The sequence below is a fragment of the Condylostylus longicornis genome, unplaced genomic scaffold (assembly GCF_029603195.1).
Source record: "Condylostylus longicornis isolate FDR11 unplaced genomic scaffold, ASM2960319v2 ptg000119l, whole genome shotgun sequence".
NCBI classification, from domain to species: Eukaryota; Metazoa; Arthropoda; class Insecta; order Diptera; family Dolichopodidae; genus Condylostylus; species Condylostylus longicornis.
Window position 1 is genome coordinate 620,113 of NW_026578087.1, and position 11,598 is coordinate 631,710.

Consider the following 11,598-nt stretch of genomic DNA (forward strand, 5'->3'; position numbering starts at 1 on the left):
AAAATAATTTTCAAGAGAAACATATTTACCTGTTTTTCAGTGATATACATTACTATATTAAATTAAAAAGTAAAAAATGAAATATTTAAAAATTCAAAAAAAAAATGTTTAAAAAATTTAAATTTAATATGTGAATCTATATATATATTATGTGCAGTCATCAAATTATAATTATTATTTAAAACAAAAGAAAATAAGCAAAAGATCCAAATCACAAAAAACAAAAAAAAATGCACAAAACCAAGTTTTGTGTAAAAAAAAAAAAACATTTTAAAAAAATGCAAATTATCAAAAGTTAAGAATAATGTTAAAAAATAACAAAAAAAAATTATTATTATTATTATTAATTATTAAATGTAAAAATATTATGAAAAAAAAATTTTCTTTTTATTGAAAATATTATAAAAAATATTTTAGGCTAGATAAAATATTACAAAAAAGTATAATTAAAAAACAAAAGCAAAAAAAAAATAAAAAAAAAACAAAAAAAACAAAAAAATAACAGCAAAACAAAAAATTAAAAAAAAAAAACAATTATATATTTTTGGAGATGTAGAATCTAAGGAAACCTTATATTATGAGAAGAAAAAAGTGGGACATTTAAAATTATAAAAATTAAAAAAAAAATTAATAAAAATTATATAAGAAATGGTTTCATTTATTCTTTTTAATTACAATCTTTTGCAAAATTTTCCTTCTCTTCCCGAAAAAATTTTTACAGTTTTTACAGTCTATTATCGAATCCGGTCATTCACACCAGATGGCGAAATTAAAAATACTCATGTGAACGGCCATACTTCGTATAAAAATAATTATATAAGAATTGTCACTTAAACATCAAATTAAAGCTATCACTAAAAACTTTTATTTAAATTTTAAAATTAAAGCAAAGTATTCAAAAATATTCTAAAATATCGCAGTTTATTTTAATTACATAATTGAAAAACATAATAATTAAAATTGTATTCAACCATTTTAAATATTCTTAATTATAATTTTATGCAAATTCAACAAAAAAAAGTAAGGGGTAATTAGTTTTTATAATTATTTGTGAATTTTCTAATTTTTAAATATGCTTTATATGGTTTAGGGCTCAATGTAATTCCATCGAAACCAATTTTTTCTGGTAAATTTTTATGATCCTGTAATTCAATGTCAAAATTTTGTACAAAAATTGCAAAAAATAAAAATAAACTTGATCTTGCCAACATTTCTCCAACACATCTTCTTTTTCCTAAAATAGAATTCAATAATACAAAATTAATAGATATTAAAGGTAATTATAACACGATTTACCTAAACCAAATGGAATAAAATATTCATGATGAATAAGTTTGCCATCATTATTTAGAAATCTTTCTGGTCGAAAATTATGCGGATCAATCCAATATTTTTTATCCATATTTAAACTATATATTGAAACTAATGCAAGAGTATTCTTTGGTATAATATAATTTTGATAATTAACAGTTTGCAATGTACGATGAATAATAGCTAAAGGTGCAACACTTGATATTCTTTGAATTTCGTATATTACTGCTTCAGTATACGGTAAATTATTTCTATCAGATAGCTTTAATAAACGATTTTGACCTATTACACCATATATTTCAGCTCTAACTTTTTCTAATATTTCAGGATAATGTAACATATAAATCAAACCAAAACCTAAGGTATTACTTGTAGTTTCAGAACCAGCTTGAAAAAAATCCAAACAAATAATAAGTAATTGTTCTGCTGTAAATGTTGATTTATCATTCTTAAATTTCTCAATTTCAATTAAATATGCTTCAATAAGACTTTTAATTTCTTTATTCAAATTATTTGTACCAATTTTATCTTTAATTTCCTTAATTCTTTCTGTTAAAAAACTTAATAGCGGTTTGGTATTTTTAATCATTTTATTATAACCACATTTTTCTGGGAAAAAATATCTTATAAATGGAAATTGATTTAATATTCCACCCGACATATCAATATCTCTAAAACATTCATGAATTAATTTAACCAAATTTAATAATTTTGTATCGTCAACATCAAATGTATAGCCGGCCAATAAAGCCCACATAACATTCAGAACTGGAATATCAAAAAGATGTTGCATTTCTAATAATTCTTTTTTTATTGCTTTTTTACGAAAATTTTCAATCATTTTTTGTGCTTCAATTTCAATATGAATTAAACCATTTTTACCAATTCCCATTAATTGTTTTAATATTTTCATAGAAAACCTTCTTTGAACTTCCCATTCTTTTCCATCTGTAAAAACGATCCCTAAACGTTTATTAAACGAACGAACTTTAAAAAAAAATCCATTTGGTCGTCCATTAAATTCATCAATACTATAAAATTCTTTAACAGCATCGATTCCAGATATTAAAATTACACGATCACATCCAATTCGAAAACCTACAACAGGACCCCATATCGTTGCAAAATGCTCCCACATTAAATGATAAAACTTAAAAATATTTATTAATCGTTGGAGTAGTGGAATACAACCAACAATTGGATACCATTTTGGACCTTTAAAAATAGTAAAAATTTTAATATTAAATAACGTTTACTTTTACAATTTTATAAATTTAGAATAGACCTGGAGGAAATTTTTTTGGTTTTCTTGTGTCTTTCCAAATGAAAGTTAAAATTAAGCAAAATAAGAACAGAGCTACTAAAACCATTATTGTTAAAAAAATCTTTAGAAATTTTTAAATCTATTTGAACTAAGCAAATCAAACCGCTTTACAAGAATTATTTTATACTAATAAGAAAGTTGCATCAAGAAATTTTGCTTCTCTCTGAAAATATAAATAATCCCTACTTTTTTACTTCAGTATATGATCTTAAAACTCAATGTGTAGTCACTTGAAAAAACAAATTGTGTATTTAAAATTGTCAATTTTCTATTCTTGTGTGGTTAAAATTAAAAATTGTTCATTATAATTTTAAAAATAAAATATTTTAGCTTTACTTTTGCCCTTAAAATTGACAGCTTATGAATTCTTAATGTTTTTGAATAAATAATGGAAATAAGTAAGACCTATTCTTTCCAGATCTATTGTAGGTCATGACATTTTGTTTAAATGAAATTTTAAAAGTGAAATGGTTTTAAATAGAAGCTTTGAAATTTCTTTTGAAATCTTTTTATTGTTTCTTTGCGTTTTTCAGAAAAATTTTTCAGAATCAGAACTTTTGTTAATTCTTTCTATTGTATTTATTGTTTCTTTAATAATAAATTTGACTAAAATTATAATATTATTCTTAATCTTATAAAATATTCTTATAAGTTCAAGCTATAATAATTCAATTTTCATAATACACTACAACTTCATTTTAAATGACAAGACCATAAAGTCAAATATTAGAATAATAAATTTAAATAATTATAGCAATATAACAACATAAAAGATTAAGTAATTAGGACCTTGCGATTGCCAAATAAAACAAGCTTTGTACAACCGTGACAGTTGGAGTTGTAGTTGATATGAAATACTAATAACAGTAACATCTTAAAAACTAAATCTACAACTGTAACTAACACATATCCTTCATCAACCTGTATGATAGTGCGTAGTACAATTTTAAGCAGATAAAAGTTTATTTAAAAAAAAAAACAACAACAAATAAAGGCAAAACAATTTATACTACGTTTTCCGTTAAATAACGGCTATCTTAAGCTGCCGTGACTGTCTTAAAGACAGTTTGAATAAAAATTAAAAAAAAAACAAAATTCAAAACTTTTAAGTACTTATTCAATATAAACGTCAAAAAAAACATATTTTATCACAATTTTAATATTTCCTTGGCGTTTAAGAAAGTTTTCTTAGATATGCTTATATCTAAAACATAAAGCTTTACAACTTTGACCACTTGGTCAAAAGTTCCTCATATTGTTATTTTATAAAATATCCATAAAAAAAACACAAAGATTTTACAAAAATTACTTTGATTATTTTTTATGCAAATTTTTTATTATTGTTAACGAATCTATTTTGAATGGAAAATAAAGTCTTCTAAAAAAAAGAAATCACAATAGAGTTGACACTCTTGATACATAAATATATACATACATACATATGAACATAAAATTTACAATTTATACTGAATTAAAAAATTTCATTTTATTATTATTCTCTTAACTTTCATTGTCTCTTAAAAATGCAATTAAACTCAATTTGGGGGGGGGGGGGGAGAAAAAAACTTCTCTTTTATAACAATTCTCAAATTACACACACTTTCAAAATTCTATACAAATTTTTTTAACATCTTGAATTGAATGTACACTAAAAGCACATGGTAATTTTTTTTTTATTATTTTTTGTATTTTTCTCTTTTTTTTTTACTTTGATAACAAACATAAATTTCAAAGACGTTTCGAATCTCTTGTTGCGTTTAGAATTCATTTAATTAAATAAATTCATAGAGATGTTGATTAAATTTGTACAGAGTAATGGTGCACCGTCACCGCGTTTAAGGATCTATTGTGCCGCACTCATCCTCCTGATGAACTCGAGCAATAAAAAAGTATATTTTTTACACAAAAACGTCCGCAATTTAAATAATAATTATAACTGGTAAGATAATGTCAACAATTTTTAACTTACAAATTTATAATATAAATTCTTAATTTAACCCTTTTTTGAGGGGTTAACAATAATATTCTAAATATTTGTGGTATGAAATTTAATGAAACTTCAGAATTGCAGTAATACTCTACTGCTACACAATGCAGTATACTCTATTGCTAAATAAAAACTGATAACCTGAATTTTGTATTAATTCCGTTTTACTACAATTTCGACTAAACATTAACATTAACTAACGGGCTATCAGAACCGAAATTTCTGTCCAACCATATTCTTATAGATTTAATCAGTAAGCATGCAGGGATGATAAGAATCAGTAATCATGCAGGATCACATAAGATGTTCCACCTTAATATACATACTTTTAAAGTCACATACATATTTTACTACTTACAATTTACAAGTTCAACCTCAACTTTTATATTTCAGATGCTTCTAACATTTTTACTTGCATTAGCATTTAAAGTACATTTTATTTTATCAAAAAATGTAAAAATATTTTTTTTTTCTTTTTTGTAATTTTTATTATTGCATACCCAATATAATATTTCAGATAACTTACGCTAGGGGAGAAAAAAACAGTGGTGTTATACAAGTAAGTATTTAAATGAAACGTGAAATTTTTGTTAATAAATATTTCTTGGCTTATAATTAGAAAAATTTTATAAATTTCAACAACAATACTTTAATTAAATTCTAGTCATGTACATAATGTACAAATGTATATACAATACAAAAGTGTTTAATATAATTTACATAATTTAGCTCTATTAATTAAAATAGTATAATAAATACATAATGTATATGTATGTATATAAACTCGTATATTAATTTTAATTTCTTAAAAGTTTAAAATATGAAAGTAATTCTGGTTTGTATTTCTATTTTCGTTGTACATATATTTACATACATATGTACATATATTATAAATTAATATTTATGGTAATATGAAAACTATGCAATAAAAATTTTTAAACATCAATTTTAAAATACAGTATAAGTAGAAATATGGTAAGAATTTAATTTATATGAACATATGTATGTACATATATTGTACATATGCTTATGCTATGCATGAACTAAACCAAACATACTTTAAAGAGAAGCGTACGTATAACATTTAAGTATTTTATAAAATTTCATCACTGAAAACTTTTATAACAATTATAAACTCTCAGCATTCCAATAAACTAAATAAAATCATTTTAAAAAAAATTTCAATTTTTAGTTTCATTGAAGTTATCGGTCAGATTAGTCATTTAAATTAGAAGTGCCTCTTTAGAGAGAGTTTTTTTTTTTTGTACATATTTTAATTAGAACAATTTTTTTTTTCTTTTTTTTTTCTTTTTGGTATTACTTAAGTTTTACATATGAATTTTATGTAATATTGTACAAAATACTCACATAATATTTTAATTTTTCATAATACTTAATCATTTTAATGAATTTATTCAAATTTATTCAATTAATATAAAGTGAAAAGATTGATTAAATATAAAAGAAAAATATTATAGTTGTATAAATCGCTAATTTACAAATATACGGAAGCCGCACGCAACTTTCTTTGATAATAAAATTGATAAAATTTTGTTTTTGGTTTTTATTTTGTTTGTTTTTTTTGTTGAGAAAAATTTTCTTGAGCCGCCAAAAATTTTTATTCGAATGAAAAAATAAAAATTAAATATTTTTATTAAGTAAAATGATTATTTTAATAACATTAATTGTTATTTTAATTGCTTTATTGACCGGTTGGATACTGAAAACAATTAAACGACCGCCGAATTTTCCACCAGGTAAGACTTTTTTGTGGCTATTAAATTTTTTCCCTTATTTTGATATTAAATAATCAAAGCGTTAATTAACTACATTTTTAAATATCTTGAAAATCAAAAATAGATTAACTCGCTTGATAAATAAGAGAATGTAGAATAAATTTCTGATAAATAATCTTTGAAAAGTATTTGTATTGTTCCCAATATTTTAAAAATTTACTTTTACTTTGTACCTAATGTACAATTAATACTATATAGGAAATAAATTGTGAGATACATAAATATGAATGCACATGATTCTCAAAATAGTGCCAAACAGAGTGATTGAACAGTCTGAACCATTAGTTTTAGAATACTCGTAGAATGAGAAAACTAAATTACATATTCTTACAAAAGTATTTAAGTATGCATGTACCAAACAGCTGATCTGATAGCATAATATTTGAAGAGAAATTCTCTTCTACAAGTAGGTATTCATGGGATTTGAGAAATTGCAATGTAATAGATATAGTTTGACAGCCATAATACGAATCACTAATCTCTGTTTTTGAATCATTAGGGCTATAAAAAATAAAATACAAATATAAAGTTATGTACGTAACGTAATTAGAAAAACAAAAAAGAAAATTTTTGTTTACATTTTACGTGTGAAAAAAAGTTCAATGCTCATAAAATTTCCAAATCAAAAATTGTATGTTATAGATAGTTTATATTATTTGCTAAAATCGTGTTAAATTTTTTGGTGTTAATGAGGGTTTCGTCTAAAAGAATGTTGTGTTATAATGCGAGAGTTTCGTGTTGTTAAAAAATACAACTTTGGTTGATCATTGGTGCTTTACTTACAAATCTCCACAAAGTTTTATTAACATACGTTATTAACTACTAAGAAATAAGATCTAAATTTTCGTAATGAGATTCAATTATTGAAAAATTTCTGCAAATAATCAATTTTACCTTTTATCAATTATACCTTAAGTAAATATGTAAATACTTTAATTGAATTAAACAAAATAAATAATTTAATTAATTCAAAGATCCAAATGATCGTAAACAAACGAAAATTATAAGATCTAGCAGCATGAAATTGTTTATCAATGAATTTTTAATATGCAATTTATTTCTAACCATACAGATGTTATAATATTTGATAGAGATAGTCTTATCAATGTGTATACTATTAATTTCTATTGTGTACATATGTATGTATGTATATCGTTGCTTTTAGGATGATAATAATAATATAATTATATACAAATATATAATTAATAATTAATTTGGCATTAATTATTATTATTGTTATTCTTCTTTTATAGAAGGTTAAAAGGGCCAATAATTATTAACGACGAATAAATATGTTTTTTAATTTAAATGGATTTGATTTTGTTATACAATTTATTTTAGCAATTAATTTTACAGTAGAATAATTTACTCTTAAATAATAATAAAATTTTGTTAGAGAAAGTAAGAAATACCTAAGAATATATTCAGATTAAAGGATATAGGTCTCTAGCTCCTCTATAGGTTTTAGCAAATTGTAAATTATTATATTAAAATTTTTACAATATTTATTAAAATTTTACAGATTAAAAATTTATTAAAAAAATTTTTTCAATATTTTAGGTCCGAAATGGTGGCCATATGTCGGAAATACTTATCAATTGCGTAAGTTAGCACGTGATATTGGAGGCCAACATTTGGCTTTTGAGTTATGGGCTCAAAAATACAATAGTGACATAATAGGTTTGAAACTTGGAAGTGAATATGTGATTGTAGCTTTTTCTTATCCACATGTAAGGCAGATTCATACAAACGAAGTATTTGAAGGTCGGCCTGATAATTTTTTCCTTCGCTTAAGAACTATGGGTACTCGCATGGGAATCACATGCACTGACGGTGCTCTTTGGAATGAGCATAGAAATTTTGCAACACGTCATTTAAGACAAGCTGGCTACGGTCGTTTACCAATGGATTTACAAATTAAAAATGAGCTTGTTGAATTGCTTTCCATTATAGAAGATTACAATGGTTGGCCAGTATGGCCTGGTAATTTTTTAGCACCTAGTGTAATAAATGTGCTATGGGCACTCACTGCTGGAAAAAGAATAGAACGACACGACGAAAGACTACAAAGATTATTAGAACTTTTCCAAAGAAGAACCAAAATTTTCGATATATGTGGTGGCCTTCTCAGTCAATTTCCATGGCTAAGATATATTGCACCAGAGAAAACAGGATATAATTTAATAAAGCAATTTAATCAAGAATTACATAATTTTTTCATGGAAACTATAAATGAACACAAAAACACTTATTCGGATGATAAAGCAAAAGATGACCTTATCTATGCTTATATCAAAGAAATGAAAGAAAGAGAAAATGAAGTTAATCATACATTTACAGATCATCAATTAACGATGACAATCTTAGATATATTCATAGCAGGAGCACAAACTACTAGTAATACATTAGACTTAGCGTTAATGATGATGGTAGTAAGACCTGATATTCAAGAAAAAATTCAATGTGAAATTGATTCAAAATTATCAAGTAAAGATTTCTCTGTAGCTGATTCAAAAATAAAACTGCCATTTACTGAAGCTTTCTTAATGGAGGTTCAACGGTTCTTTCATATTGTTCCTATATCTGGACCTAGAAGAGCATTAAAAGATGTAAAATTAGGTAACTACAATATACCAAAAAATACGACTGTTTTGATAGGATTAAAAAGTGTTTTAATGGATAAAAATTATTGGGGAGATCCAGAATGTTTTAGACCAGAAAGATTTCTAGATGACGAAATATACACAACAATATCTAGCGAATATTTTATGCCATTTGGTCAAGGCAAAAGAAGATGCTTGGGAGATTCTTTGGCTAGATCTTGCTTACATACATTTTTCGTGGGTATTTTAAAAAATTTTAAATTAAAACTAGGTGCAAAAGAAACCATTCCAAGCTTAAATTTGATACCAGGACTAACATTATCTGCTAAGCCATATAAAATAAGCTTTTTACCCCGTTGATACTTTCAAAAATTATATTGGAATATACATACATTGTATTATGAATTGTAACCACCTAAACGACAAAAAAAGCAATAAAACAAAATTTTTATTATTTTATTTGTAAAAGCTTTCATGTTATCGACTCTTACAGGAACGAACTTCAGAATCATTATTATCATCTTTGTCCCATTCAAATGATGTTACGTATATAATATACAACTTGACAAATACTTGAAGAGATCTGCAAAAAAACGCATAAATAACATTTTTTCCAACATATTCTGTTATAATTTCCCTTGTTTTACTTTTCTTAAAACATACATAATCATAAAATATACATGATCTACTCATATATTGGATTAAAATAAAAATATAAAAATGAATTATATCAGACTTACTTTCTATTTATCAAATTTTATTATATTGATTTGATTCATTTCTTTATAAACACTTTTATTCCTTTAACGATCTAAATCTAATTCAAATTCAAAATATTAGAGTCTACTCATAAGAAAAAAAATGGTTAATGAAAATTCCGTTTAATTTGTTGTTATATCGTATTTTTATTTTGAATTTTCTTCGATTTATGTTTGATGAGAGTGTATATCGTCTTATTGCCAAACAGATTGAATTTATGTATAAAGTTATTTTTACAGAAATAATAAAGTATTTGCAGAAATGTATATAGATCTCTGAAATATCCACAATTTGTTACAACACGAAGTACATTCATATTCTGGTTTTCGTTGGAAGTGCTTTATTTCATTGATAGTCCATAAAATTATCATCCAGCTTTTTAAAAATAAATTTTGATATCTCAATTCTTTATAATTTACCAATAAACAAGTACTCCCGTATTCCTTTAATATGGTCCCTCTATATCGCAACTTTCTCTGTAAAATGTCAAAAACATATGATTCAATTTTTATTTTCTAATTTTTGGAACACCTACATACATTTACACGCACATTTAGTAAAAAAAGTAAACATGCTCTTTGTTTGTTTACTAAAGAAATAAACATGGAACCAAGTTGTTTCTAAATGGCAAATTTTTGTTTAATTTGCATAGGTTCAAAATGCTTTTAGAAAAAGCTATTTATGCTGGATTGTGTGGTGCAATTGGAAGTGTTTTTGGAAAATACATAACTTATTCTTTTGATACTATTATAGTGAGTATATTAGTATAAAAAAATTTAACAGTTTTAATTCTAATTACATTTGAACAAATTTCTTAACAGTGGTCTTATTTTCTTCAAATACTTTGTTTAGTATTAATGATACTTTTCAATACATTGAATATGAGATTTTTTGTGAACAGCCTCCAGGAATCGAATAATTCTTTATCGCCTACAGTCACATCTTTTGCAGCAAATTTTTTCTTTTCTGTAAGAAAATAAAATACATTTTAAATCCTTAAATGACATTTTATCGAATTTTAGTTTGCATTTGGTGTATTTATATTTAAAGAGAAAACATCGTTTATATCTGTTTTGGGGATTATTTTGATCATTTTTGGATTATACTATTTGTGCGATACAAAACATAAAAATGAAGGAGTTATTACACATGAAGGAACCAAAAATAAATTGCATTGACCCCAGTTAGACGCCAAATTATTCCTAAATATTCAAAATTTATCTCACAATTTTAGAGATCTAAGAACTTATCTAAGGCTTATTTCAATTATAATGTATTGATTCTGTAAGATTAAAAAAATTTAAACGAATTAAATATATGTATGCATATGAGAGCTTCTTAACAAAATTTGTGTTCATTTTGGTAGTTGGAGCTTCAATAACTAGAAAAAAAATTAATTCAGCATGTATTCCATAAACCGTAATATGGTTTCAGCTAAAAAACGAACCACCTCAAATATGAAGAGAGAATACACTACAATATCTAAGTTCAAAACAAATTTACAAGATGTTCCTAAAGCGATGTCAGTCTTCGTTAATTAAATTATCGCTTATAAATTAAAGTTGACGCAAATGTTGTTTATTTCATATTTTGAATAAATTTATTCTTACCGCTTCCATTTTATTTCCTGTTAGTAAAAATTAGTTATTCTTTTGTATTACAGTTTTATGTTACAGTTTTATGTTAACAGTTTTATGTTAATTAGTCCGAATTCTGAATTTTCAAAATTATAGAAGCATTTTTACTGTGCATTTTATGAGAAGTGTATCAATGAATACCAAAAACCCAAAAATATGCACAATAAATTCCTCAATTGAA

The 11,598-nt window shown here is 24.3% G+C and overlaps 3 protein-coding genes across 3 annotated transcripts; 2 read left to right on the forward strand and 1 right to left on the reverse strand.

Annotated features, from left to right (window-relative positions):
* Positions 1 to 935: 935 nt before the first annotated feature.
* LOC129614750 (methyl farnesoate epoxidase-like) lies at positions 936 to 2,681 on the reverse strand. The gene is made up of 3 exons (XM_055529598.1): positions 2,597 to 2,681; positions 1,297 to 2,526; positions 936 to 1,234 (listed from the first exon to the last, which is right to left on the reverse strand). The coding sequence occupies exons 1-3, from the start codon at positions 2,679 to 2,681 to the stop codon at positions 1,032 to 1,034; spliced, it is 1,518 nt and encodes a 505-aa protein (XP_055385573.1). The 3' UTR covers positions 936 to 1,031.
* A 3,292-nt stretch (positions 2,682 to 5,973) lies between these two features.
* LOC129614741 (probable cytochrome P450 305a1) lies at positions 5,974 to 9,480 on the forward strand. The gene is made up of 2 exons (XM_055529589.1): positions 5,974 to 6,379; positions 7,979 to 9,480. The coding sequence occupies exons 1-2, from the start codon at positions 6,286 to 6,288 to the stop codon at positions 9,379 to 9,381; spliced, it is 1,497 nt and encodes a 498-aa protein (XP_055385564.1). The 5' UTR covers positions 5,974 to 6,285; the 3' UTR covers positions 9,382 to 9,480.
* A 675-nt stretch (positions 9,481 to 10,155) lies between these two features.
* Positions 10,156 to 11,388, forward strand: LOC129614800 (uncharacterized). Its single transcript, XM_055529675.1, has 3 exons — positions 10,156 to 10,532; positions 10,602 to 10,748; positions 10,803 to 11,388. Exons 1-3 carry the CDS (start codon positions 10,440 to 10,442, stop codon positions 10,956 to 10,958), a joined length of 396 nt encoding a protein of 131 aa, XP_055385650.1. The 5' UTR covers positions 10,156 to 10,439; the 3' UTR covers positions 10,959 to 11,388.
* The last annotated feature ends 210 nt before the right edge of the window (positions 11,389 to 11,598 follow it).